Source organism: Mobula birostris, chromosome 11 (genome assembly GCF_030028105.1).
Source record: "Mobula birostris isolate sMobBir1 chromosome 11, sMobBir1.hap1, whole genome shotgun sequence".
NCBI classification, from domain to species: Eukaryota; Metazoa; Chordata; class Chondrichthyes; order Myliobatiformes; family Myliobatidae; genus Mobula; species Mobula birostris.
Window position 1 is genome coordinate 43,666,280 of NC_092380.1, and position 25,851 is coordinate 43,692,130.

The 25,851-nt window shown below is 48.0% G+C and overlaps 1 protein-coding gene across 1 annotated transcript in view; it reads left to right on the forward strand.

Moving 5' to 3' along the window:
- The first annotated feature begins 5,528 nt into the window (after positions 1-5,528).
- The window catches only part of LOC140204668 (uncharacterized), a 133,649-nt gene continuing 113,326 nt past the window's right edge, over positions 5,529-25,851 (forward strand). The window contains exon 1 of the mRNA XM_072271362.1: positions 5,529-5,858. Coding sequence (XP_072127463.1) covers positions 5,529-5,858 — 330 coding nt within the window. The remainder of the gene's footprint in view (positions 5,859-25,851) is intronic.

The window sequence follows — 25,851 nt, forward strand, 5'->3', positions numbered from 1 at the left end:
TCTCCTCTGTACATTCTACAGACCTGTCTGCTCTGTATACAGACCAGTCTCCTCTGTACATTCTACAGACCCGTCTGCTCTGTATACAGACCAGTCTCCTCTGTACATTATACAGACCCGTCTCCTCTGTATACAGACCCGTCTCCTCTGTACATTCTACAGATCCGCCTGCTCCTCTGCATACAGACCTGTCTCCTCTGTACATTCTACAGACCCATCTGCTCTGTATACAGACCCGTCTCCTCTGTATACAGACCCATCTCCTCTGTACATTACACAGACCTGTCTCCTCTGTACGTTATACAGGACCGTCTGCTCTGTATACAGACCCGAATCCTCTGTATACAGACCTCTCTGCTCTGTATACAGACCCGTCTCCTCTGTACATTCTACAGACCAATCTGCTCTGTATACAGACCTGTGTCCTCTGTATACAGATCCATCTGCTCCTCTGCATGCAGACCTGTCTCCTCTGTATACAGACCCATCTGCTCTGTATACAGACCCGTCTCCTCTGTACATTATACAGACCCGTCTCCTCTGTATATAGACCCATCTCTTCTGTACATTCTACAGACCCGTCTGCTCTGTATACAGACCTGTCTCCTCTGTACATTATACAGACCCGTCTCCTCTGTATACAGACCCGTCTCCTCTGTACATTCTACAGACCCATCTGCTCTGTATACAGACCCGTCTACTCCTCTGCATACAGACCTGTCTCCTCTGTACATTATACAGACCTGTCTCCTCTGTATATAGACTCGTCTCCTCTTACATTATACAGACCCGTCTCCTCCGTACATTATACAAACCCATCTCCTCTGTATACAGACCCATCTCCTCTGTACATTATACAGACCCATCTCCTCTGTATACAGACCTGTCTCCTCTGGACATTATACAGACCTGTCTGCTCTGTATACAGACCTGTCTCCTCTGTACATTATACAGACCCGTCTGCTTGCCATTCCGACGTTTGTTTCATTCTGCCTGCTGTCAGTACAACACACCTGAGCTCTCCACGTCCTGTACACTGAGTAGTGGCGTAGAGTTTATTGCCACATGCATAAATAGAGCCAGGAACAGGTACCATGAAAAACTTAGCAGCAGCATCACAGGTATATTGGTACAGACAAAACACAGAATATAAATTATAAAATGCTGTGAAGAAAACTTGCAGCAAAACAAGACATTACTGCAAAAAGCACAATCTTAAATAAATAACGGCAGTGTAAGAGGTGGTGTGTCGCGTTCTGTTAGTGAGGTAAAATCAGCGTTGTACAGTTCAATTCAGGAACTGAATGTAACTGTTCTTGAACCTGGGAGTGCTGAACTTCAGGCTTCTGTACCTCCTGTCTGACAGCAGCAGCGAGAAGAGGACCTGGCCTGGATGGTGGGGGTCTTTGATAGATGCTGCCTTCTTGAAACAGGGCCTCCTGTAGATGCTGTGAGTCGTGCGGAGGGCTGACCTTGCGACGGACCGGGCTGCGCTGCGCACTCCACTCTCTGCAGACTCTAGCTGGTTGGAATCTTCTTCCAGGCCGTGATACAATCTTCTTCCTCTTCTTCCGCCGGCTCCGACTTCGAGCCCACTTCTTCGGCAAGGACTTTCCCAACCCACCGATGACCCCTTCATCCGTCTTCTATCCTCCTCCTCTTCATGAACACCCGCTCTGGATCTCTTTATTGCTAACTGCCGACGGGACATAACCGTCTCGACTTCACCGCACCTTGCTCCCATTCCAACCTCACTCCTTCCGAACGCTCTGCTCTCCACTCCCTCTGCACTAATCCTAACCTTACTATAAAACCCGCCGATAAGGGGGGTGCTGTTGTAGTCTGGTGTACTGACATCTACGTTACCGAGGCACAGCGACAACTCGCGGATACCTCCTCTTATTTACCCCTCGATCATGACCCCACTAAGGAGAATCAGGACATTATCTCCCACACCATCACCGACTTTATCCGCTCAGGGGATCTCCCATCCACTGCTACCAACCTTATAGATCCCACACCCCGCACTTCCCGTTTCTACCTCCTACCCAAGATCCACAAACCTGCCTGTCCTGGCCGACCTATTGTCTCAGCTTGCTCCTGCCCCACCGCACTAGTTTCTGCATACCTCAACAGGGTTTTATCCCCCCTTGTTCAATCCCTTCCTACCTATGTTCGTGACACTTATCATGCTCTGAAACTTTTCGACGATTTTAAGTTCCCTGGACCCCACCACTTTATTTTCACCATGGATGTCCAGTCCCTATATAGTTCCATCCCCCATCAGGAAGGTCTCAAAGTTTCTTTTTGGATTCTAAACCTACCAGTTCTCCTCTACCACCACTCTCCTCCGTCTAGCGGAATTAATCCTTATTCTTAGTAATTTCTCCTTTGGCTCCTCCCACTTCCTCCAAACTAAAGGTGTAGCTATGGGCACCCGTATGGGTCCTAGCTATGCCTGCCTTTTTGTTGGCTTTGTGGAACAATCTATGTTCCAAGCCTATACTGGTATCTGTCCCCCACTTTTCCTTCGCTACATCGATGACTGCATTGGCGCTGCTTCCTGCACGCATGCTGAGCTCGTTGACTTCATTAACTTTGCCTCCAAGTTTCACCCTGTCCTTAATTTACCTGATCCATTTCCGGCACCTCCTTCCCTTTTCTTGATCTTTCTGTCTCTATCTCTGGAGACAGCTTATCCACTGATGTCTACTATAAGCCCACGGACTCTCACAGCTATCTGGACTATTCCTCTTCTCACCCTGTCTCTTACAAAAATGCCATCCCCTTCTCGCAATTCCTCCGTCTCCGCCGCATCTGCTCTCAGGATGAGGCTTTTCATTCCAGGATGAGAGAGATGTCCTCCATTTTTAAAGAAAGGGGCTTCCCTTCCTCCACCATCAACTCTGTTCTCAAACGCATCTCCCCCATTTCACGCACATCTGCTCTCATCCCATCCTCCCGCCACCCCACTAGGAATAAGATTCCCCTGGTCCTCACCTACCACCCCGCCAGCCTCCTGGTCCAACATATAATTCTCCGTAACTTCCACCACCTCCAACGGGATCCCACCACGAAGCACATCTTTCCCTCCCGCCCCCCCCCCCCCATCCATCCTCACCAATCTCCCTCCCGGCACTTATCCTTGTAAGCGAAACAAGTGCTACACATGCCCTTACACTTCCTCCCTCACCACCATTCAGGGCCCCAGACATTCCTTCCAGGTGAGGCGACACTTCACCTGTGAGTCGGCTAGGGTGATATACTGCGTCCGGTGCTCCCGATGTGGCCTTTTATATATTGGTGAGACCCGACGCAGACTGGGAGACCGTTTCGCTGAACACCTACGCTCTGTCCGCCAGAGAAAGCAGGATCTTTCGGTGGCCACACGTTTTAATTCCACGTCCCATTCCCATTCCGATATGTCTATTTATGGCCTCCTCTACTGTAAAGATGAAGCCACACTCAGGTTGGAGGAACAACACCTTATATTCCGTCTGGGTAGCCTCCAACCTGATGGCATGAACATTGACTTCTCAAACTTCCGCTAATGTCCCACCTACCCCTCATACCCCATCCGTTATTTATTTATATACACACATTCTTTCTCTCTCTCTCTCTCCTTTTTCTCCCTCTGTCACTCTGACTATACCCCTTGCCCATCCTCCGGGCTTCCCCCCCACCCTTGTCTTTCTCCCTGGGCCTCCTGTCCCATGATCCTCTCATATCCCCTGTGTCAATCACCTGTCCAGCTCTTGGCTCCATCCGCGCCCCCCCCCCCGTCTTCTCCCATCATTTTGGATCTCCCCCTCCCCCTCCCACTTTCAAATCTCTTACTTGCTCTTCCTTCAGTTAGTCCTGACGAAGGATCTCGGCCCGAAACGTCGAGTGTACCTCTTCCTATAGATGCTGCCTGGACTGCTGTGTTCACCAGCAACTTGTGTGTGTTGCGTGATACAAACGGTTAGGATACTTTCTACAGTGCATCTGTAGAAGTCTGTTTGCATTTGGTGACGTGCCAATTCTCCTGAAGCTTGTAAGAAAGTGGAGGCACTGGTGTGATTTCATTGTGATTGCATCAACGTGCTGGGCCCAGGACGGGTCATTGGAGATGCTGCTGACTCCCTGCACACTCACAGGTCCCCTGGGTGCTGAAACGCCCCTGTTACACTGGCCAGTATCACCGAGATAGAGTATGGTTGAAACCGAACACCACAACAGGACAGCAATAGATGTGTATGAGCAAGCTCTGAAATAGCGCCGGAGAAGTAAACGAAGGCGTACGCTGGGGCAGCGAGGGAGATACGCTCGCCCATCCACCAACTCTGCAGCGGTTTATATTTCCCTGCGCTCGTCTTCTAAATATGAGCCGCTTTAGTCTTTCACTGAATTCTGAAACCTGGTAAAAATTCTGCCCCTGTTCCTTCAGAGCTGAACCTGCCTTAACCGCTGGTGTAGTGTCTCTATGTACCCTCCCTCCCCCCACTCCCACAGTTTGCTGCCTCGTTACATTAATCAGTCCACCTTTCCTGTCCCCCCCGCCGTCAGCGCCCGCCACTAATCCGCGGCTCTCCTCTCCATCCTCTCGTCTCTTCAGTCCCTCTGGCGGCACAATCCAGTGTCTCCTTCCCCACAAGAGAAAGCCTCGACTGCTGATTCAGTCTCCCGCCTGGCCTGCAACCACGAGAGAACGCCCAGAACACGGAGATCGGGGAGATTAATATTACACCCCGTCTCTCATACACTGATGCCGGCTCTTGAAGCTGTTAAGAGTTCTTAATCCCCTGCCTCGGAACTACAGCTTCCTTAACCCCGCGTCCGCAGCCACTTGTCCGTGCTCTGATGACAGGTACACCGGCACCCTGGCTTTCCGTCAGGGAACTGGGCGCAGTGGGTGCACGGCCATTAATGGGGTCTGACCGGGACACGGCCTTTCCTGACTGGTGCCTACCGGCAGCCGGGTCGTGGGCTGCGAGATGCGGGGCGAAGAGGGATTGTCTCCGCAGAGTGGGAGAGCCGGCTCTCTCCGCAGGATGCTGCTGCTGCTCTCTGATTGGCTCGGAGGGTGGGCACCCTGGTCCGCGATTGGCTGGGAGCGGATGCGATCGCGACTTTAATTGGGAAGGAGACGGTGACAGCGAGCGGAGGGGAGAGGGGGCACGGAGCGGAACGGAGCTGGAGAGCCGGGCCGGGGGAGAGCGCGGTGCGGAGCCCAGAGAGTGCTCTGATTGCCGGCAGCGGATGGTCGGGTGTCAGGAGCGGCTGCGGTCTGCGGAAAAGGCGAAGCTTGAGTGAGGGAAGGGGCGAAGTGAGAGCCGGTGTTCCGGACAGACCTTACCAGGACCCCCGTCCCCAGCCGGACCATGTGAGGTGGAAAGGGCTACCACATTAGCACCATCCGGACGATCACCCCAGGGGTGGGTTATATTCCATCAGCCCTGTAAACGAGGATCCTCGTCCCGGGACCATGCCCCTCTCCGGAAGAGTTGGTCTCGCATGAGAAGACCCTGGTGGGAGCCTCCCCGAAGATGAACCAGTCGGAGAGTGACGAGTCGACCTATCACCGCAGCCCGTCCGTGGACAGCAGGGACTACCCCGGCGCCCAGAACGGCTTCCGCCGCTACAGTAGCGTGTATGGTGGCCAGTTCGGGGCCAACACCTCCTTCTTTGAGATGCATACCAACCCCGGGCCTAAAGCCAGCAAGACGGCATACAAGTCGGCCAAGGGCAGTAAATACGTGGTCTTTTACTTGGATCTCTCCTTTATATTCCTTCTAGAACTGAAGAGGTGCAGCCTGGCCCAGAACTGCTTGCAGTGTCTCAAGTACCTCATGTTTGTCTTCAATCTTCTCTTCTGGGTAAGTGATCTCCCCCTTCTTCAACCTCTGATCCACTAGCTGTTAGTTCTTGCCCAGTATTGCTACTTTACAACTATTCCTCGAGTCTAATAGCATGCAAGTGGGAACCCCCTGGGGCGATCCATAACAATCACAATGATCACATTTCATTGTCTTCATCTACTCCTCTCCCCCCCCCCCACCACTTACAACTAGGAACAACCTGCAGTGACCCACTAACCTGCTGGCCTGCGCAAATTTGCGGTGTAGAAAGAAACCAGGATGGATAAAGGGAAGATGTAAGGCCAATTATGGGAATTGGACTAACTTAGATAGGCATCTTGGTTGGGATGGAGAAGATGGGCTGAATAGCCTATTTCCATGCAGTATTATTCCATGATTGTAGAAATGCATGGCCACGCCGAGACCATGAAAACTCCACATGGACACTGAGAGACCATGCAATCTCCACGTGAACACTGAGAGAACATACAAACTCCATGTGAACACTGAGAGAACATACAAACTCCACATGGACACTGAGAGAACATACAAACTTCACATGGACACTGGGAGACCATACAATCTCCATGTCAACACTGCAAGAACATGCAAACTCCACATGGTCACTGAGAGACCATACAAACCCCACATGGACACTGAGAGACCATGCAAACTCCACATGGACACTGAGAGACCATGTAAACTCCACATGGACATTGAGAGACCATGCATTCTCCACATGGACACTGCAAGAACATGCAAACTCCACATGGACACTGAGAGAACATACAAACTCCACATAGACACAGAGAGACCATACAAACCCCACATGGACACTGAGAGACTATGTAAACTCCACATGGACACTGAGAGACCGTGTAAACTCCACATGGGCACTGAGAGAACATACAAACTCCACATGGACACTGAGAGACCATGCAATCTCCACGTGGACACTGCAAGAACATGCAATCTCCACATGGACACTGAGAGACCATGCAATCTCCATGTGAACACTGCAAGAACATGCAAACTCCACATGGACACTGAGAGAACATACAAACTCCACATGGACACAGAGAGACCATACAAACCCCACATGGACACTGAGAGACTATGTAAACTCCACATGGACACTGAGAGACTGTGTAAACTCCACATGGACACTGCAAGAACATGCAAACTCCACATGGACACTGAGAGACCATGCAATCTCCATGTGAACACTGCAAGAACATGCAAACTCCACATGGACACTGAGAGAACATACAAACTCCACATAGACACAGAGAGACCATACAAACCCCACATGGACACTGAGAGACTATGTAAACTCCACATGGACACTGAGAGACCGTGTAAACTCCACATGGACACTGAGAGAACATACAAACTCCACATGGACACTGAGAGACCATGCAATCTCCACGTGGACACTGCAAGAACATGCAAACTCCACATGGACACTGAGAGACCATGCAATCTCCATGTGAACACTGCAAGAACATGCAAACTCCACATGGACACTGAGAGAACATACAAACTCCACATGGACACAGAGAGACCATACAAACCCCACATGGACACTGAGAGACTATGTAAACTCCACATGGACACTGAGAGACTGTGTAAACTCCACATGAACACTGCAAGAACATGCAAACTCCACATGGACACTGAGAGAACATACAAACTCCACATGGACACAGAGAGACCATACAAACCCCACATGGACACTGAGAGACTATGTAAACTCCACATGGACACAGAGAGACCATACAAACCCCACATGGACACTGAGAGACTATGTAAACTCCACATGGACACAGAGAGACCATACAAACCCCACATGGACACTGAGAGACTATGTAAACTCCACATGGACACTGAGAGACCGTGCAATCTCCACGTGGTCAGCATTAGATGTAGGTTTGAATCTGGGTCTCTGGCACTGTGAGACAGTAGTTCTACCAGTTTGCCTCTGTACTGGCCCTGTGTCTTCACGTCTTCGGACTGGTTCTGAAACATTACTGTGTGGCTTAATTTCCACAAAGCTGCATGACCACCCTATATTTTACTCACATTCCCAACCCCTTCCCCTCTCTAAAGGGATTAATCTCCATTATACTTAACAGGTGTTGCTAGGGGTTTAAATCATTGTAACCAGGGCAGTTGCACCCCCAGCCCCAGCAGCAATCATTCCAGGACTGGTATTCCCATTGTTCCTTTGGACAGAGGGGTGGCTTGCGAAAGCAGGGAGGCTATTGCCTGGAGGGAACCAAAAGGAGGCACTTCTGATGAATGGGGCAATCGGGAGTGTGCATCTGGGGCCGAAGGTCACCAGAGCAGCACTATGACCTGAATTAACCACACGTTTGCCTCTTGGTGCACGGCACCCAGTTTACCTTCCCAGGGTTCATCTCAAGAATGACAGCTCCCTCTGCTTCGGTGCCTGATGACCCAGTGTAGTCTCAGTTGTCTGGGGATGTTAACTGAGGTGGGAAGGTGCTCCACTCATCAGCACCCAGACTGAGGGGCAAGTGAAATGTGCGTGCCTCCACACGCAGATAAGGACAACTTCCAGCCGCTGCGAGTGGTGACCAGGTGGCAGTGAACACCCTGAGACGGGCAGCAAGTTTTCGGGGGTGGCAGGCACCACAAGCTTGGCAATCAACCAAACTTACAAATAGCCAGCCCAAGCTATGAATATTCTGCAATATTCCAGACACCTTTAATAACTGGAGCACAGCAGGAAAAGTTAACATGGTGAGATTCTGAACCTTTAAGCTGAGTTATGTTTGGTGGAGATTGCAACTGGATTTGCCATTTGGAATTGGTTTTATTGGTGTTCCGAGATACAGTGTTAGCGAGCTGTACAGGCAGATCATAAGTACACTGAGGTAGCAGAAAGAATATAGAGCCACAGTTACAGGTTTCCCCCGCCATCCGAAGGTAGAGCGTTCCTATGAAACGTAAATGTCGGCGCAGATCAGAGGTGATTGCTGATTGCATTGGCACTGATCTGGGCTGACAATTACGTGCTAGGCGGCACCTAATTAAGTAGCATGTTTATTTCGGCTTTTTTCTTAAAGATGCGCTGTGTGCGTCCCGGCTACCGTTGCATTTTCCGCAACTCGGTATCTGTCCGTGGCCTAGGGGTTGGGGTGGTGGGACACTGGGGTGTCATCTCGTCGTCTGTTTCCATTAGAGCAGGAAGCTCATCTTCTTCTATCTCTGCCTGCCTCGATGTCGAAGGTCGGGGTTCGTTGTCTGCTGTGGCTGATGTGGAAGGCTTGCTTGACTGCTGAGCCTCGCGCATTTTTCTATCACACAGTTCTTTAATAAGGACTCAGACCATCCTGAAAATATTTCCTAAACCGACGTACCCTTTCAAAATTAAAGTCGTACTTTATCATTACTCATTTGGTTTCGATTGTTATCCTTTTTTCTTCCAATTGCATCAGCTCTTCATCTGTCAGTTCTTGGTCATGGGATGTCAAAACCTCTTCAACATCATCTTCGTCAGCTTCCACAAGCCAAACTCACGTTGTCCTCACTTCGTTCATCACGATCGAAATACTTAATTATGTCTAGTTTTACCATAAGTGTAACACCCCTATGAGCTCTTTCAGGCTTTTCCGACACCATAGAACTCATCTTGCAAATGGCTGCTCACAGGCTTGTGTTTAAGCAATGCCGTTCCGAATCCGTGGAGAGTGGCTGCTCGGGGCGTGCTCTGCCGTTTATCGCGCCCTGATTTTTTAAACCAGGAGATCCCCGCCCCGCTGCTCTGCATTGAGATCAGGAGTGTAGGCCTGAAGAGCAGCTCCTTCAGATACTCAGACAGAAACTGCAACGTCCCATACATGGAAAACTGACTCCTCCTGCCTGCAGAAATGGACCTGTGGATGGACCTTTCTCTCGTATATCCTAACACTGATTGTGTTGTGTATACCAAGGGCATGTTACTGCTGCACTGCATAACTCTACCCTGAGTCCATGTCAAAAGGTTTTTTGAACATGATTTTGTGTGGGGGATACACATCATTCTGCATGAAGTCACAGTTCATGGATGTCACTGTGTGACAGTTTATGCCTATGCTTGCAGGATACGGGTCTTAGGCAAGGCCAGTGTATGTAACTCTTTCAGTTTCAAGTTTATTGTCATTCTACCATACACATGTATACAGCTAAAAGAACCATTGTACCTCTGGGGTCAAGGTACAAAACACAGTACACACAGTCACACACAGCACGTACAGTTACAATGCAGCACAGACAGTCACAAAATAATATTAACACAAATCCTTGAATGGCCTGGCTTGAAGATTGGTGGTGCATGGGATGTTGCCCTGAAGCCACGTTTCTGTAAGAATAAGCACGTTGCAGTTCCTCATTTCGTGCTTGGTCAGTTGAAAATGAAGGTAATCCAGTTTGTTTTCTAGGGGGTGGGAGACACAGCCTCAAGGGCTTAGGCTTTAATCAAGCACTAATTCCAGCAGGCTTGCCCTGCTTCTGTTTTCTCTTACACTACTTCCCCGAGTAGCTGTGACAGGGGACACCGCAGTATGAGAGCCTAGTCCATGCAATCGCCCGAGGCTACACAGCTCCTATGCGGTTGGTCTCACTAATGAACCAGGCTCAGCATTTTGTATTGTTACTGTCTAACAGGGTCTTCCAATCATAAGAAAAACAAACATTGCACCATTTGTTGGACCTGGAGAGGCCGCTGTGACTAAGTGTGCCACCATCTTATCGGAAAATTTACTGAGACTCCCTATCGCCCTTACGCTAAATGTCTCACTGGACCATTACAAAAGGCCAGTAATGATCAGTTACACTGTACAGCCCTGTCTGGGTAAGGTGCCAGACTTCCTTTCTTAATGGGCATTAGTGCACCAAATGCGATCTGACAGTTCATAGCTGACGTTACCCAGGCTGGCTTTTTAATTCCAGATTTACTTAATTATCCAGCTGCCAAGGCAGGACTTCAACTCCCGCCTCTGGGCACTGCTAAGCCAGTAGCTGATGTGTCTATCAGGGTTTGCAGCACACCGACATGGTGAGTTTCGGTGCTGGACGGTGGAGGAGATTTTTGCCCCCTTGCTCCGGGTAGGGAACTCTGGGCACAAGGGTTTGGATATTTGTTGGTTTCTGGGTCTTAGACCCCTACATGAGCTCTGAGCTGCCCCTCGACATCCCAGACCACAGTCCAGAAGCCTTCTGCGCTGGACACTGTGCAGCTGCGAAGTCGGCTGGATTAATTCGAAAGCAGTCCAAATCCTGCCTTTTTATAGCCTCTGCACTCTGCTGAGAGATGCTGCTGATTGCCTCAGCTCCCCTCTGAATGCATGACTCCTCTACCCAGTAAGGACGTAGCGCTATAGAGTGCAGAAATAGCTCTTCAGCCCACACAGTCCATGCTAACCTAGACGTCTAACTGAGCTAGCTCCACTTGGCCCGTATCCCTCTGAGCCTTTCCTATCCATGTACCTGTCCAAACTACCTTTGAAACATTGTAATTACACCTGACTCTACACCTCCATGCAAGCTGGTTCCATATACCCAGCACCCTCTGTACAGAGAAATCTCCTCCAGTCTCCCCTCATCTTAAACCTGTGCCCTTTAGTTTTGGACTCCCCTACCCTGGGGGAAAAGACTGTTACTATCTGCCTTATCTAAACCCCTCATGATGTTATGAACCTCTGTAAGGTCGAATAAACTCTTCTAGGATTTCCAGCCGGGTGCAGGTATTGATTATAACTGACGTTTCGATGACAAACTCTGCCTTCTTCACCAGGGATGATGCCTGATTTCCTCTAGTTTGATTTTGGTGGCTTCCTTTACCAGACAGTCCCAAAAACCACTGGGATAGCACAGTAGTTTTGTGCCGTTGAAGTCAATCCTAAGGCAATGTTCTGCTACGGCTGATTTCTCTGGGTAACCCAAACGGATACACCTCCTGTGCTCCTTGATGCGGGTTTTCACTGTGTCCCATCTGGCCGATACACTCTGCTCCGCATTCACAGGGAATCCTGTAAACACCAGCCGACCCGAGTCCCAAGTCATCTCTGACCCGCATAAGCTGTGCTTTGAGCTTCCTTGTGGGCTTGTGGTTGGTAGTATTCCAGCATTTCTTCAGGAAGTCAGGTGGTTTCCACGTTTTCTGGAAGGATCGACAGGATCCTGAAGAAATACCAGATTAATACTGTTCACAAGCCTGTAAGGAAGCTCAAAGCACAGCTGGAGCACTGTGCATTAAACAGAACATTGAAAATGATAGGGAAACACCAGACAGGATTGTGTGAGGAATGTCAGGAAGAGGAGTCAGTAGAACATGTAGTTCTGAGTTGCAGGAAGTATGGGATACAGAGAGAGAGATGATGAAAATTAATCTAAGGGAATTGGGGGTGCAGGAATTCACTTAAAAAGGTTGCTGGGCATGGGTGAGAGAGCACAGGTTAGGGTACTTTTAGCTTTCTTAAGGGGCACAGGGTTTTTTTTCATATGATATGACGGATAAGCAGGAATAGGGTACTAGGATGGCCAAAGATGGGAGGATAAAGTGTAGGTTAGGGTATGTGTGTGTGTGAGACTGGGTGAAGGGATTTAGAATGTAAGTCTATCGTACACTCCGGAGCAGAAGGTGGCAGTAATGCACCTTTAAGCTGGGTGCCAACTGCTGTAAAACAAGATGGAAAAGGAGAAGAAGATACCCAGGCATCATCCCTGATGAAGCTGGCAGAGTTTGTCATTGAAACAACAGTTATAATCGATACTGTACCTATACCCAGCTGGAAGCCCGAGAAAAGTTTATTCGTTATATATGCTGGGAAAGCACTAGATCCTTTTTCACTGTAAGGTCACATTCAACCCTGACACGCCAAGGAAAAACATTTCCAGCTTATTGAGTCTCTCTTTATAACCTGAGTCTTCCAGTCACAATAACATCCTCGTGAATCTTTTCTACTCAAAGCCATCCCTCCTCGAGCTGGGCAGCCAGAACTGAGAGGGTGTTGAAGAATGCAATTGCAGTCAGAACCAAGGGGTGTGTAGGTCATAAAGATGACCTCCGTAGTCCCCAAGCAGGACTGGATGGTGACGTGGCAGAGACACTGCAGTATCGCACAGAGGTTCTCCCAGTTGTCTGCGGTGTGGTGGTGGAGTGAATCCTATAGCATTGTGGTACGGGCAGCGCCATTATGTCCAGGTAGGTACACATTTATACACATCACTGACCCAGGTTCAATCCTCACCTTGGATGCTGCCTGTGTGGTGTTTGTATGCTCTCCCGTCAGCTTTAATGCCAGTGGATGCTTGCTGTGTTGGTGGACTGCTGCTCTCCCACAGGGGAGAGGTCTGAAATGACGCCTTGGCTGACAGGCAATCCGAGTGTAGCAACAGGAGATCCAGTTCTGGGCAGGATAACCGGTTTACGTTCACTGAAACCTACCTTCCCCCAAAAGAGAAGTTAGAGGTCAGGGTGGAGTTTAGCCTTCCGCTCAGCCCTCTGCGTTCTGTACTCAAAGGCCAGCGATGTGGGCATGGGACAAAGGAAATCTGTGGTGGGAAGATGTGCAGGCAGACCAGTGAGGATGAAGGCTGGAGGCCCTCCCTGGTCAGTGAGTCGTCAGTGGGTTCTGCCTAGGCAGGAAGCACGAGCAACAGTGACCCCCTCTCCCCAGGTGCATGAATCAGACAGCCTGGAGTTCAAGACCTGGTGTTTGGGGTCCGAGTAATCAGAGAGTCCGGAGACGAGGCCTAGTGTTCGGGGTTCTAGTAATCAGACAGCCTGGAGTTGAGGCCTAGTGTTCGGGGTCCAAGTCATCAGAGAGTCCGGAGTCGAGGCCTAGTGTTCGGGGTTCTGGTAATGAGACAGCCTGGAGTTGAGGCCTAGTGTTCGGGGTCCAAGTCATCAGAGAGTCCGGAGTCGAGACCTAGTGTTCGGGGTTCTGGTAATCAGACAGCCTGGAGTTGAGGCCTAGTGTTCGGGGTCCAAGTCATCAGAGAGTCCAGAGTCGAGGCCTAGTGTTCGGGGTTCTGGTAATCAGACAGCCTGGAGTTGAGGCCTAGTGTTCGGGGTCCAAGTCATCAGAGAGTCTGGAGTCGAGGCCTAGTGTTTGGGGTCCTTATCAAGGTCTTCATTAGTCATTATTGGTGAGTCTTGAGGTTGATACCAAAGATAAAAGCTCGAAGGTCAATCAGAAGACAAGGCTCAAGGTCGAGTCTGCATGTCCAGGGAGGAAGCTGAAGCCCAATATCAACTAACCTGTGATCCGTTGGAGCTCAGAGTCGGCCATTCCTGGGGTTGGAGAACTGTGTGTGTGTGTGCTTGGAGGGAGGGAGGGAGGGGTCTTGTTTTGTTGCGTATGTGTACTACAGGTATTTCCTTTTGCCTTCTGTTGTTCTGCTGAACATTGTGGGCGTGCTAAGTTGGCAGAATGTGTCGCAAACAGGGAAAAATCTGCAGATGCTGGAAATCTGAGCAACACACACAAAATGCTGGAGGAACTCAGCAGGCCAGGCAGCATCTCATGTCATGTCAGAGGTTACAGCAAGACATCAGTAGGATGCAAAACTGGGCAGTGTGAGGTGGTTCATTTAAGTAGGTCAAATATGATGGCAGAATATAGTATTAAAGGTAAGACTCTTGACAGTGTGGAGGATCAGAGGGATTTTGGGGTCTGTGTCCATAGGACACTCAAAGCTGCTGCGCAGAAAGACTGGATAAGAAGGCGTACGGTGCATTGGCCTTCATTAATTGTGGGATTGAGTTTAGGAGCCGAGAGGTAATGTTACAGCTATATAGGACCCTGTTCAGACCCCACTGGAGTACTGTGCTCAGTTCTGGTCGCCTCACTACAGGAAGGATGTGGAAGCCATAGAAAGAGTGCAGAGGAGATTTACAGTGATGTTGCCTGGATTGGGGAGCATGCCTTATAAGAATAGGTTGAGTGAACTTGGCCTTTTCTACTTAGAGTGACGGAGGATGAGAGGTGACCTGATAGAGGTGTATAAGATGATGAGAGGCATTGATCGTGTGGATAGTCAGAGGCTTTTTCCCGGGGCTGAAATGGCTAGCGTGAGAGGGCACAGTTTTAAGGTGCTTGGAAGCAGGTACAGAGGAGATGTCAGGGGCAAGTTTTTTTTTACACGGAGTGTGGTGAGTGCGAGGAATGGGCTGCCGGTGATGACGGTGGAGGCGGATACGATAGGGTTTTTTAAGAGACTCCTGGATAGGAACATGGAGCTTAGAAAAATAGAGGGCTATGGGTAACCCGAGGTAATTTCTAAGGTAAGGACATGTTTGGCACTGCTTTGTGGGCCGAAGGGCCTGCATTGTGCTGTAGGTTTTCTATGTTTCTGACACAAGTAAAACGCTGGAGGAACTCCGCAGGCTGGGCAGCACCTATGGAAAAAAGTACTCCCCACATGACTCCCTTGTCCATTCGTCTCTCCCCACCACCCTGTAGATGATATGTGCATCGGTGATGGTGGTGGAGTGTGTGAACGGTCGTGGATGGGATCCCTATCAAGTGGCTACAATTGAGCTTGTTTTGAAGCTGTACTTTTTTAGGCAAGTGGAGTGTGTTCCTCATGCTGCTAACTTGAGCTTTGCCAATGATGAACAGACCTTGGGGGGTTATTCACCACACGATTCCCAGCCTCTGATCTGTTCTCATTGCCACCTTGTGTATGTGTCTGCTGCAGTGCACTTAGCTTAACCCCTCTCTTGGTCAGCAGATTCTCTTTCTCAAGTCGGACAGATGAAGGAAGCAAATCTACAGCTCTCTGAAAGGGTCAGATATCTTAATTGCAAATAAAGGTGCGTTGCTCAAAACTAAATAGACAGGCATAAATTGAGCTGATTTAACCAGCAGCCGCGTAGCCAATCAGGATGGTCAGGTCTGTCGCTCAGTACAGCAGGCTGAAAAGGGCACTTGCAACACAACTTTGCCTGCACAGAGATAAGGAGGAACACTGGTAAGATAGTTGCTGCAAATAAGTGTGTGCTAATCAATAAAATGTGTACAACCTGACAGAGCTCGAGATCTTCAGGAGGAGACAAATTACTTGGAAAAGCCATCTCACCCAGGGAGGTTTTCACTTGCTTTAAGGAGTTGGATTTGTGTTCCATTCAGCAGATAAGATAAATGGAGGACGTTGTCAGGACAGGATGGAGTGGAGTTTATCTCTGAGTAAATTGAATATTCAGTTCCGGTTCACAGTGGCTCCCACTGTTGTCTAGCATCGCCCACACGAGCCCAGGCGTCCTTGAGTCTCCACAACTGCAGCTTTATCCAGCAAAGCGCTCCTGACTGCTTTGTGGGGACCTACATTAAGCTAACCTGGAGACATTGATGACCAAAAGATGGGTTGAAAGCTATGTAAGTCTGGCATGATGAGAGGCAGGGGGAAGATTTCAGAGGCTAGGGGTAGTGGGGTGGTGAGTTTCTGTGTGGAGAACCCCACGGGGGGGGGGAAGCAGGGGATTACAGAGGCTTGAGGGTAGTGGGGTGGTGAGTTTCTGTGTGGAGAGCCCCAGCAGCTGAAATAATCCCCTTTGGTGGAGGGCCCAAGCTCGGGTGATTAGAGGCTAGTATCATATTGGACAAGTACCTCCAGTGAAAAAGGATCTAGTACTTTCTCAGCGTATATGATGAATAAACACTTCCCAGGCTTCCAGCCGGGTACAGGTATTGATTATAACCAACCTCTGCCATCTTCTTCAGGAATTCATTCCTGTAACCGTCTGGAAGCCCAGGAAGAGTTTATTTATCTCCAGAGAGTTGCTCTTGTTTGTAATGGATGGGACAGAGCTATCACCAACTGAATAAGACCCCGGGCATTCAGTAAGTCATTCTTCTGTGATCTAGAGAGATAACCACAACTCTGTACGGGAACACACATCAAAGTTGCTGGTGAACGCAGCAGGCCAGGCAGCATCTCTAGGAAGAGGTACGGTCGACGTTTCAGGCCGAGACGCTTTGTCAGGTACTCTGTACGGGATGTCAGCCTAACCTCCAATACTAAGTTATGTTAACCCCGCGCACCCACGCCATCAACCCAGTTATAAACACTTGGTGACTCAACCAGTTCACCTTTCCTCCACTCCAGGGTGTTGTCCCATCCTATGGAGGGCTACAACCTCCTGACCGTTTCCAGCTACTCCTTGTCCCACAGTCTCACTTACATGAATCATCTGTGGATTATAAACCTTGCTTGTTGTTTCTCTGCCCCAGTACACAAGAATTCAACTCAAACTGTGAGCTTGCCCATGTGTCAAACTTATCTTGGTACTGCAGGCATGCAGCAGTGTGATTTGCACACGGTCAATAGTGTGGCTGGTTCTACTTGTTTTTCTGCACACAGCTGGTCCAGCTCCCCTGACTGTGCCACCCTTTTCTTGTTTGTTTGTTATAAGTGATGAATTTGGTGATCTGGTGAAATAGTCCATTGTAGAGTCACAGACTGGCTGGTCTGACATGGAAACAGGCACTTCAATCCAACTCAGGAATGCTGACAAGTTGTCTACCTGAACTAATCCCATGTTCTGGCCCATAGACTTCGAAACCATTCGTATCCACGTACCTGTGCAATGTCTTTGAAATGTAAATTGTATCTGCCTCTATCACTTCCCCTGGTAGTTCATTCCATGTAATCACTGGCCTCTGTGGGAAAAACTTGCCTTGCAGACCCTCTCAAATCTGAACAAATACCCTCGAGCTTCAGACTCCCCTGAAGACTTTGACCACATATTGGTGATTTTATAAACCTCTGGTCATCCCTCACCCTTCTTCGCTCCAGGGAAAACAGTCCCAGTCTATCGAGCCTCTCCTTATCTCAAGCCCTCCTGTCCGTTACATCCCTGAGAATCCTTTGTGCATTTTCTTCAGCTTTATCACATCCCTCCTACGATATTCTGACCAGAACAGTACCAATACTCCAAGTGCAGTCACTTTGAAATGTGAAATGTTATTAATCCGTGCTGGTGCAGGGTTTTGAACCCAAACTGAACCTCCTCCCTCACAAATGCTTCTCAATCCACTGAGTCCCACCGGCAAGTTGGTTGTTGCTCCAGATTCCAACATTTGCCACCTCTTGTGTGTCTCTCTGAATGTCACTAGAATCAATATTAGACATTTAACGAGAACTATCCAAGTTCATCAGCAAGCTGAATGCTCAGGGAGTGGGACTTTCCTTGGGTACCACATCAAATGAGTTTGGGGACAGCCAGATTCAGTAGAGGAAGAGATTGAGGTTCAAAGTAACAATGACCTTATTGTTTCATGCTCAAGTTCATGTATATAAATATGCAGTTTAGACCTACTTGCAACAGCATCGCAGGAACTTAGAACACAATCAGAATAAAAAGATAACAAAGTCCATTGTAGTGCAAAGTGGTCATGGTGATGCTAAGCTGAGGTAATGGTTCAGCAGCAGCTGAGCTAGGTCGTGGAGTGAGATGGATGATGTTACACCGGAGGAGTAGATGGGTTTGCTGACTCTGTGGCTGTGTGGTCCAAAGCTTAGCTCGGGATTAAATGTATCTCCAAAGAGCAGAGACTTCTCACCGCCCAGTACTGCTGGCTGGCAGCCTGGCGACTTGGAGGTAGGAGGTGCCGAGAGAGGCCAACGCAAGGATGGCCAGGGCTGTTTTTGTGTGGAAACAGATTGCCACATTCTCCAATGATGTTGCTTGGGAAAGGGAAGCAGATGGAAGAACGGGTAGGTGGAGGAGGAACCATTGCAAGTGAACCTAATACCAGGACTGGATAGGGACCAATGATAGCAGACAAGGGTCATGGACTCGTAGAGCACGGAAACAGGATGTTCAGCTTATTCAGTCCAAGATGCCTTTGGAAGCTAGTTCATTTGACCGCATTAGGCCCATAGCCGCCTAAACCTTTTCAATCCATGAACCTGTCCAAATACCTTTTCAAAGCTTCAATTGTATCTGACTCAATTACTTCCTCTGCTGGCTTGTTCCATCCACCCTTCACACTCTGCCCCTCAGTTCCTTTTAAATCTTTGTCCTTTAATTTTAAATCTGTCTCCTCTAGTTTTTAATTCCCATTCCCTAGAGAAAAGACTGTATGCATCAACCTTTCTATATCCTTCGTGATTGTGTACACCATTTTCAGTCAAGTGTACCAGGATACAGTGATTATACACACCATTATCGGTCACGTGTACTGGGATACAGTGATTGTATACACCATTATCGATCACAGGTACCAGGATACAATGATTATACACACCATTATCGGTCACGTGTACCGAGATAGTGATTATACACACCATTATTGGTCACATGTACCGGGATACAGTGATTGTACACACCATTATTGTTCGCATGTACCAGGATACAGTGATTGTACACAGCACTATCGGTCACATGTACTGCAATACAGTGAAATGCTTGACTTGCAGACTATTGATATAGATCGGGTCAGTGCACAGTACATTGAGGCAGAACAAGGTAAAAGAACTGCAATGCAGAAATACAGCTACAGAGCAAGTGAAGGTTAACAGTAAACAGCTAGGTTATAACGAGGTAGGTAGTGAGTGCTCCTCACTCTCCTAGCTTTCTAGTTATCACAGCCATGGAGGGTGATGTGGAGATGCACTAAAGGTTGCTCTTTGCCTGTAGCTTGGTAGTAGGCTATCTGGTTTTATCTAGAGTGTGGTGAGTCCGATTTGCCGCATTGTTGTCTGGCTGCCACCGATGACACGAGGGCAGCGTTTCATTGCCTTTGGACTCAGTGACTTTCCTGCCCAGGTCAGGTCCCTGATCTTCGAGCAGAGCTCTGACTGACAGGGGGAATCAATTCCGTACAGGTGGATGAACTGTGAGCTAGACTGAATGTGCAATGCCAGAATTTTCCAGGAGCTTCAGAACTTTAGAACAATCCGTCAGCCCCCGCTAAACATATGGCTTATGCCATGAAGATCTCATTGTGTCATGTGGCATTTTGACGTAATTGTCTGCAAACAGCCACACTGCACTCCAAGTTCTGCAGCATTACATTACTCAGGCAGAACTTTCTCGTCTGTTATCCAGCTTCCCTCAATGTCCAGATCATCCGCGGTGTGCTGGTGTGTCTGGGACAGTACTAGTTTGAAACTGGGAAGGTGACTCACTGCTGTGGTTTTCAGCAACAGCACTTTCTGTATCCACCTTAGAATGGAGATACATGATCACATATCTCCTCATACCGTGTGTGGAAATGTGGCACCATATATTCCTTCACGTTTGGATATGCACCTCCGGTGGACGTATATCTCCTTGTAACCCTTCCCATATAGATATGTTCCCTTCATGGATCTGCACAGTTCTTGCTGACCTCTGACAGCATTGAACCTTCTGACTTGTCCAAGATGTATCAAGTGTTGTGCCGGACCCACCTGTGCCTCATCGTCAGAGCCCCAGCAGGATTACAAGTAGCTGATGGGTGTAACATGAATGAAAGGAAGGACATACCAAGGACTGGGTGCAAATGCAGAAAGTGTCAAGAGTTAAATTGTACCACAGAGCCAAAATTCAAAAGGGAGAAGAACGCAGTACTGAAGATGCTGTATTTAAATATGCGTAGCATTCAGAATAAGGTGGACAAGCTTTGTACTTTGTACTTTATACTTTGGTGCTTTACTCGTGGCACAATTAGAGATTGGTCGGTATGACCTTGTGGCTGAGTCGTGGCTGAAAGAGGGTCATAGTTGGGAGCTTAACATCAAAGGATATACTTTGTATGGAAAGGACAGGCAGGAATGCATAGGCGGTGGTGTGGCTCTGTTGGTAAGAGATGGAATTACATCTTTAGAAAGAGGTGACATAGGGTCAGAGAAAGTTGAATCTTTGTGGGTGAAGTTAAGTACGTGCAAGGGTAACAAATGCCATTATGGGAATCATATATTGGCTTCCAAATAGCAGCCAAGATGTAGGGTTGAGATTGTAAAGGGAGCTGGAAAAGGCATGTAATAAGGGTAATGACACAATTTTAATGGGGGACTTCAATATGCAAGGGAATTGGGGAAATAAAGTTGGAGTCGGAGCGAAAGAGAGGGAATTTATTGAATGCCTACGAGATGGCTTTTTAGAGCAGCTTGTGCTTGAGCCCACTAGGGAAAAGACTATCTTAGATTGGGTGTTGTGTAATAGCCCAGGCCTTATTAGGAAGCTTAAGGTAAAAGAACCCTCAGGAGGCTGTGATCATAATATGATTTAATTCATACTGAAATTTGAGAGGGAGAAGCATAAGTCACATGTATCAGCATTGCAATGGAATAAAGGGAATTGCAGAGGCGTGAGAGAGGAACTTGCCCAGGTGGATTGGTGGAGGATACTGGCAGGGATGACGGCAGAGCAGAGATAACTAAAGTTTCTATGAATAATTCACAAGGCGCAGGATAGATATATCCCACAGAAGAACTCAAATGGCAGGTGTAGGCAACTGTGGCTGACAAAGGAAGTTAAGGACTGCATAAAAGCCAAGGAAAGAGCATATAAGGTAGCAAAAGTGAGAGGGAAGCTGGATGATTGGGAAATCCAACAAAAGGCAACTAAAAAGCTATACGAAGGGAAAAGATGAGATATGAGGGTAAACTAACCAATAATATAAAGCACAATACTGAAACTTTTTTCAGTTATATAAAGAGTGAAAGGCAGGTGAGAGTTCATACTGGACCACAGGAAAATAATACTGGTGAGGTAGTAATGGGAGACAAAGAAATGGCAGATGAATCGTAATAAGTACTTTGCATCTGTCTTCACTGTGGAAGGCGCTAGCAGTGTGCCAGAGGTCCATGAGTGTCAGGGAGCAGGAGTGAGTGCTATTGCTATTACAAAGGAAAAAGTGCTAGTCAAACTCAAAGGTCTTAAAGTCACCTGGACCAGATGGAAGTTATAGGCCAGTTAGCCTAATCTCAGTGGTTGGGAAATTGTTGGAGCCTATTATTAAAGATGAGGTTTCAGGGTACATAGAGACTAATGATAAAATAAGTTAAAGTCATTATAGTTTCTGTAAAGGGAAATCCTGCCTGTCAAATCTGATAGTTCTTCGAGGAAGTAACCAGCAGGGTGAACAAAGGAGAGGCAATGGATGTCATTTACTTGAATTTACAGAAGGCACTTGTTAAGGTGCCATGCACAAGGCTGCTTAACAAGGTAAAATCCTATGGTGTTACAGGAAAGATACTGGCATGGATAGCAGAATGGCTGACGGCAGGAGACAGCGAGTGGGAATGAAGGGGGGCCTTTTCTGGTTGGCTGCCAGTGACTTGTGGTGTTCCTTAGGGGTCAGTATTGGGACCACTACTTTTCACATTGTTTTGTCAGTGATATGGATAATAGAATTGATGTCTTTGTGGCAAAGTTTGCAGATGATACAAACATAGCTGGAGGGGTGGGTAGTGCTGAGGAAGCAATGCGATTGCAGCAGCACTTAGACAAATTGGAAGAATGGGTAAGAAAGTGGCAGATGGAATACAGTGTTGGGAAATGTATGATAATGTATTTTGGTAAAAGGAACAATAGTGCGGACTATTATCTAAATGTGGAGAAAATTCAAACATCAGAGGTGCAGAGGGACTTAGGAGCCCTTGTGCAAGACTCCCAGAAGGTTAATTTACAGGTCGAGTCTGTGGTAAAGAAGGCAAATGCAATGTTGGCATTTATTTCAAGGGGATTAGAATATAAAAGCAAGGAGATAATACTGAGGCTTTGTAAGACACTAGTGAGGCCATACTTGGAGTATTGTCTACAGATTTGGGCCCTATATTTCAGAAAGGATGTGTTGTCATTGGAGAGAGTCCAGAGGAGGATCACAAGGATGATTTCAGGAATGAAGGGATTAACATATGAGGAGCGTTTGGCAGCTTTGGACCTGTACTCACTGGAATTTAGAAGAGTGCGAGGGGATCTCATTGAAACCTACTGAATATTGAAAGGACTAGATAAAGCGGATGTGGAGAGGTTGTTCCCCCTGGTGGAAGTATCCAGAACTAGACGGCACAGCCTCGAAATTGAGGGGTGACCTTTTAGAACAGGGGCAGGGAGGAATTTCTTCAACCAGAGAGTAGTGAATCTGTGGAATGTTCGCCACAGACAGCTGTGGAGGTCAAGTCCCGGTGTGGGTATATTTAAAAGAAAAATTGATAGCTTCCTATCAGAAACAAGAGAAAATCTGCAGATGTTGGAAAACCAAATGAAGGGTCTCGGCACAAAACATCAACTGTACTCTTTTTCATAGATGCTACCTGGCCTACTGAGTTCCTCCAGCATTGTGTATGTGTTGCATTGATAGTTTCTTGTTTGGTCAGGGTATCAGAGACTATGGCAGGAAGGCAGTTGTATGGGATCCAGGATCAGCCATGATGGAATGGCAGAGCAGACTTGATGGGCTGAATGGCCTAATTCTGCTCCAATGTTTTATGGTCTTATGGAGTGCAATAGGTAAGAGTGAAATGGCCCTGGCTGAAGTGGCTAAGAAGAAAGCTAATGAGATTGATGTGGAATCTATGACTATGACAAGGTAGGATGGCCAACCATTTTAAATCCAGTTCCTATTCCAATTCCAACAATTTGGTCCATGACTTCCTGTAACATCACGATGAGGCCTCTTCCAGGTTGGAGGAGCGACACCTCATATTCCGTCTGGGTAGCCTCCAACCTGATGGCATGAACATTGTTTTCTCAAACTTACGGTAATTTCTTCCCCTTCCTTCCCCTTTCTCTCCTTTTCCCGTCCCCATTCTGGATCCCCTCTTGTGCCTTTACCCCACCTCCTTCCCTTTCTCCCACAGTTCACTCTCCTCTCCTACCAGATTCTTTCTTCTTCAGCCCTTTACCTTCTCCACCTATCACCTCCCACCTTCTCTCTTCATCACTCCTCGCCACCTTGCCCCACACCTGGCCTTACCTATCACCTGACAGCTTCCACTCCTTTCACTCCCCCCACCACCTTATTCTGGCATCTTCCCCTTTCCTTCCTAGTCCTAATGAAGGATCTTGGCTCAAAATGTGGGCTGATTATTCATGTCCATACGTGCTGAATTCCTCCAGCACTGTGTATGTGTAACGTGTACAGAGGGAGCTCATCTACCTGGGCAGACTCATCTCAGAGCCTGAACTGCCTCATCTTATCCCCAGACACTCACATCAGAACTGGGTGAGACGGCTAAAGCTGGTGTCAGATCACCGCCACCCCCCAGTCACAGTGACATGAAGCCGGGAGTGGCCCTTGCATTGTCTTGCAGAACCACTGTCCCCCTAAGCTTTCAGGAGAAAGGGGAAAATAGCACTGGAAGCAGGATTCAGGGTGAGATTGTAGCAGGGGATCCTCAGAGGGAAGCAGGAGCTCATGATAAAAGGAGCCGTCAGTTCAATGTAATGGCCTCATATTTTACAGAGCAATTCCAAAAACATCAGCAAGAAATAAAATAGCCAGCTGTCACTTCGGCTTATCTCTGATGCAGTGATTTCCGAGCTCGGCATGTTCCTCCATTCCCAGTGAATCGCTAAGCAGTTTAGAGTTATGGTGAAGTGGCTCCAAGAAATATTAATTTAATGCTTCAGTCAAGCCTTCATCTGTTGCAGATGCATTTCTCTCTGCCTTTAAACACTTCTGTAGTGAGCTGCATGAGATTCTGGTCCACTCTGGGCTTAGTGCCTTGCATGTGCTGTTGCTCTCTGTGTCAGCAATCCCAGTCTGCCCTCAGGGCCACTGGCTGATATTTTAACTTCACCGGGGTCCCCCTGCTCCGGTAATCTCACCTATCCTACTGACAAGCAACAGTACATCTTTGTCAGCATGTGCCCGTTTCCGTGCTGTATGACTCTAAGATGAATTAAAATTGTGGTGGTACAGTTGAGTTTATTGTCAACACACACAAGTTGCTAGAGGAACTCAGCAGTGGCAGCATGTAGAGGACCACTGGAAGAATTACTGGGGGCAGCATCACAGGCACGGAGCGTTACAGACACCCCATTCACAAGGAATTGTACAAGAAAACACATTTAGGGCAAAATTAAGCCCACTGTAGTGCAAAGTGTTCCTGGTGTGGCTATGCTGTGGCAGTGATTAGATTGTCCCGATTGGTTCAAGAACTGAACGGTTGAAGGGAAGTAGCTGTTCTTGAACCTGGTGGTGTCGGACTTCAGGCTTCTGTACCTCCTGAATGGTAGCTGCAAGAAGATTGTAATGGGCTGGATTGTGAGGAACGTTGATGATGGAGGACAAATTACTGGATCTAATAATCTGGAAGATTTGCCAGTCCGGTACCAGCTCTGAGAGTGCCAGGTTACCAGAGTTTCACTTCAGCTTTTACTCCTTGTTCTGATTGGTATTTGACCTCATTTACTCACCCTGACCTCAGTTCTACTCAGTCTGATTCTCTCCAGGTTTTTGAATCACCTCTCCTCCTCCTCCTCTTCTCTTTCTTATCAGACATAGGTGGGTCTATTGCATCATTAGTTGAAGACCAAGATTAGTTGAGATTGGACACTAGTCCAACACATCCTGATGCCATGGTCAACAACACCACTGCTTTCATTAATCCAAGTTCACGCATCAAGATCCAACCCCCAAATGAATTTCTAGAGTTCCTTTAGAGTTGACAACATATTCACCTATCTTATTTTTCAAGTTTGCTCCCTCCTCCATTCCCTCCACTTCCTCAATCACTGTCACCCGCTGCACAGCTCATTGAGGCCTAGAGTTACACAGCATGGAACCAGTCCTAGAGTTACACGGCATGGAACCAGTCCTAGAGTTACACGGCATGGAACCAGGCCCTTCAGCCTGACCCATCCGTGCTGACCAAGGTGTCTTCCTGAGCTAGCCTGATTTATCTGCAGTTGGTGCATATCCCTTTAAAGTTTAGAGTATAAACCTTTCCTATCCATGTATCTGTCCAACATGTCTTTTAAATTTTGTAATTGTTGCTGAACATGGAGTCAGTCTCTGTCAGTGACAACAGGGTGCTGTTGCTAACCGTGGGATTGGGGTCC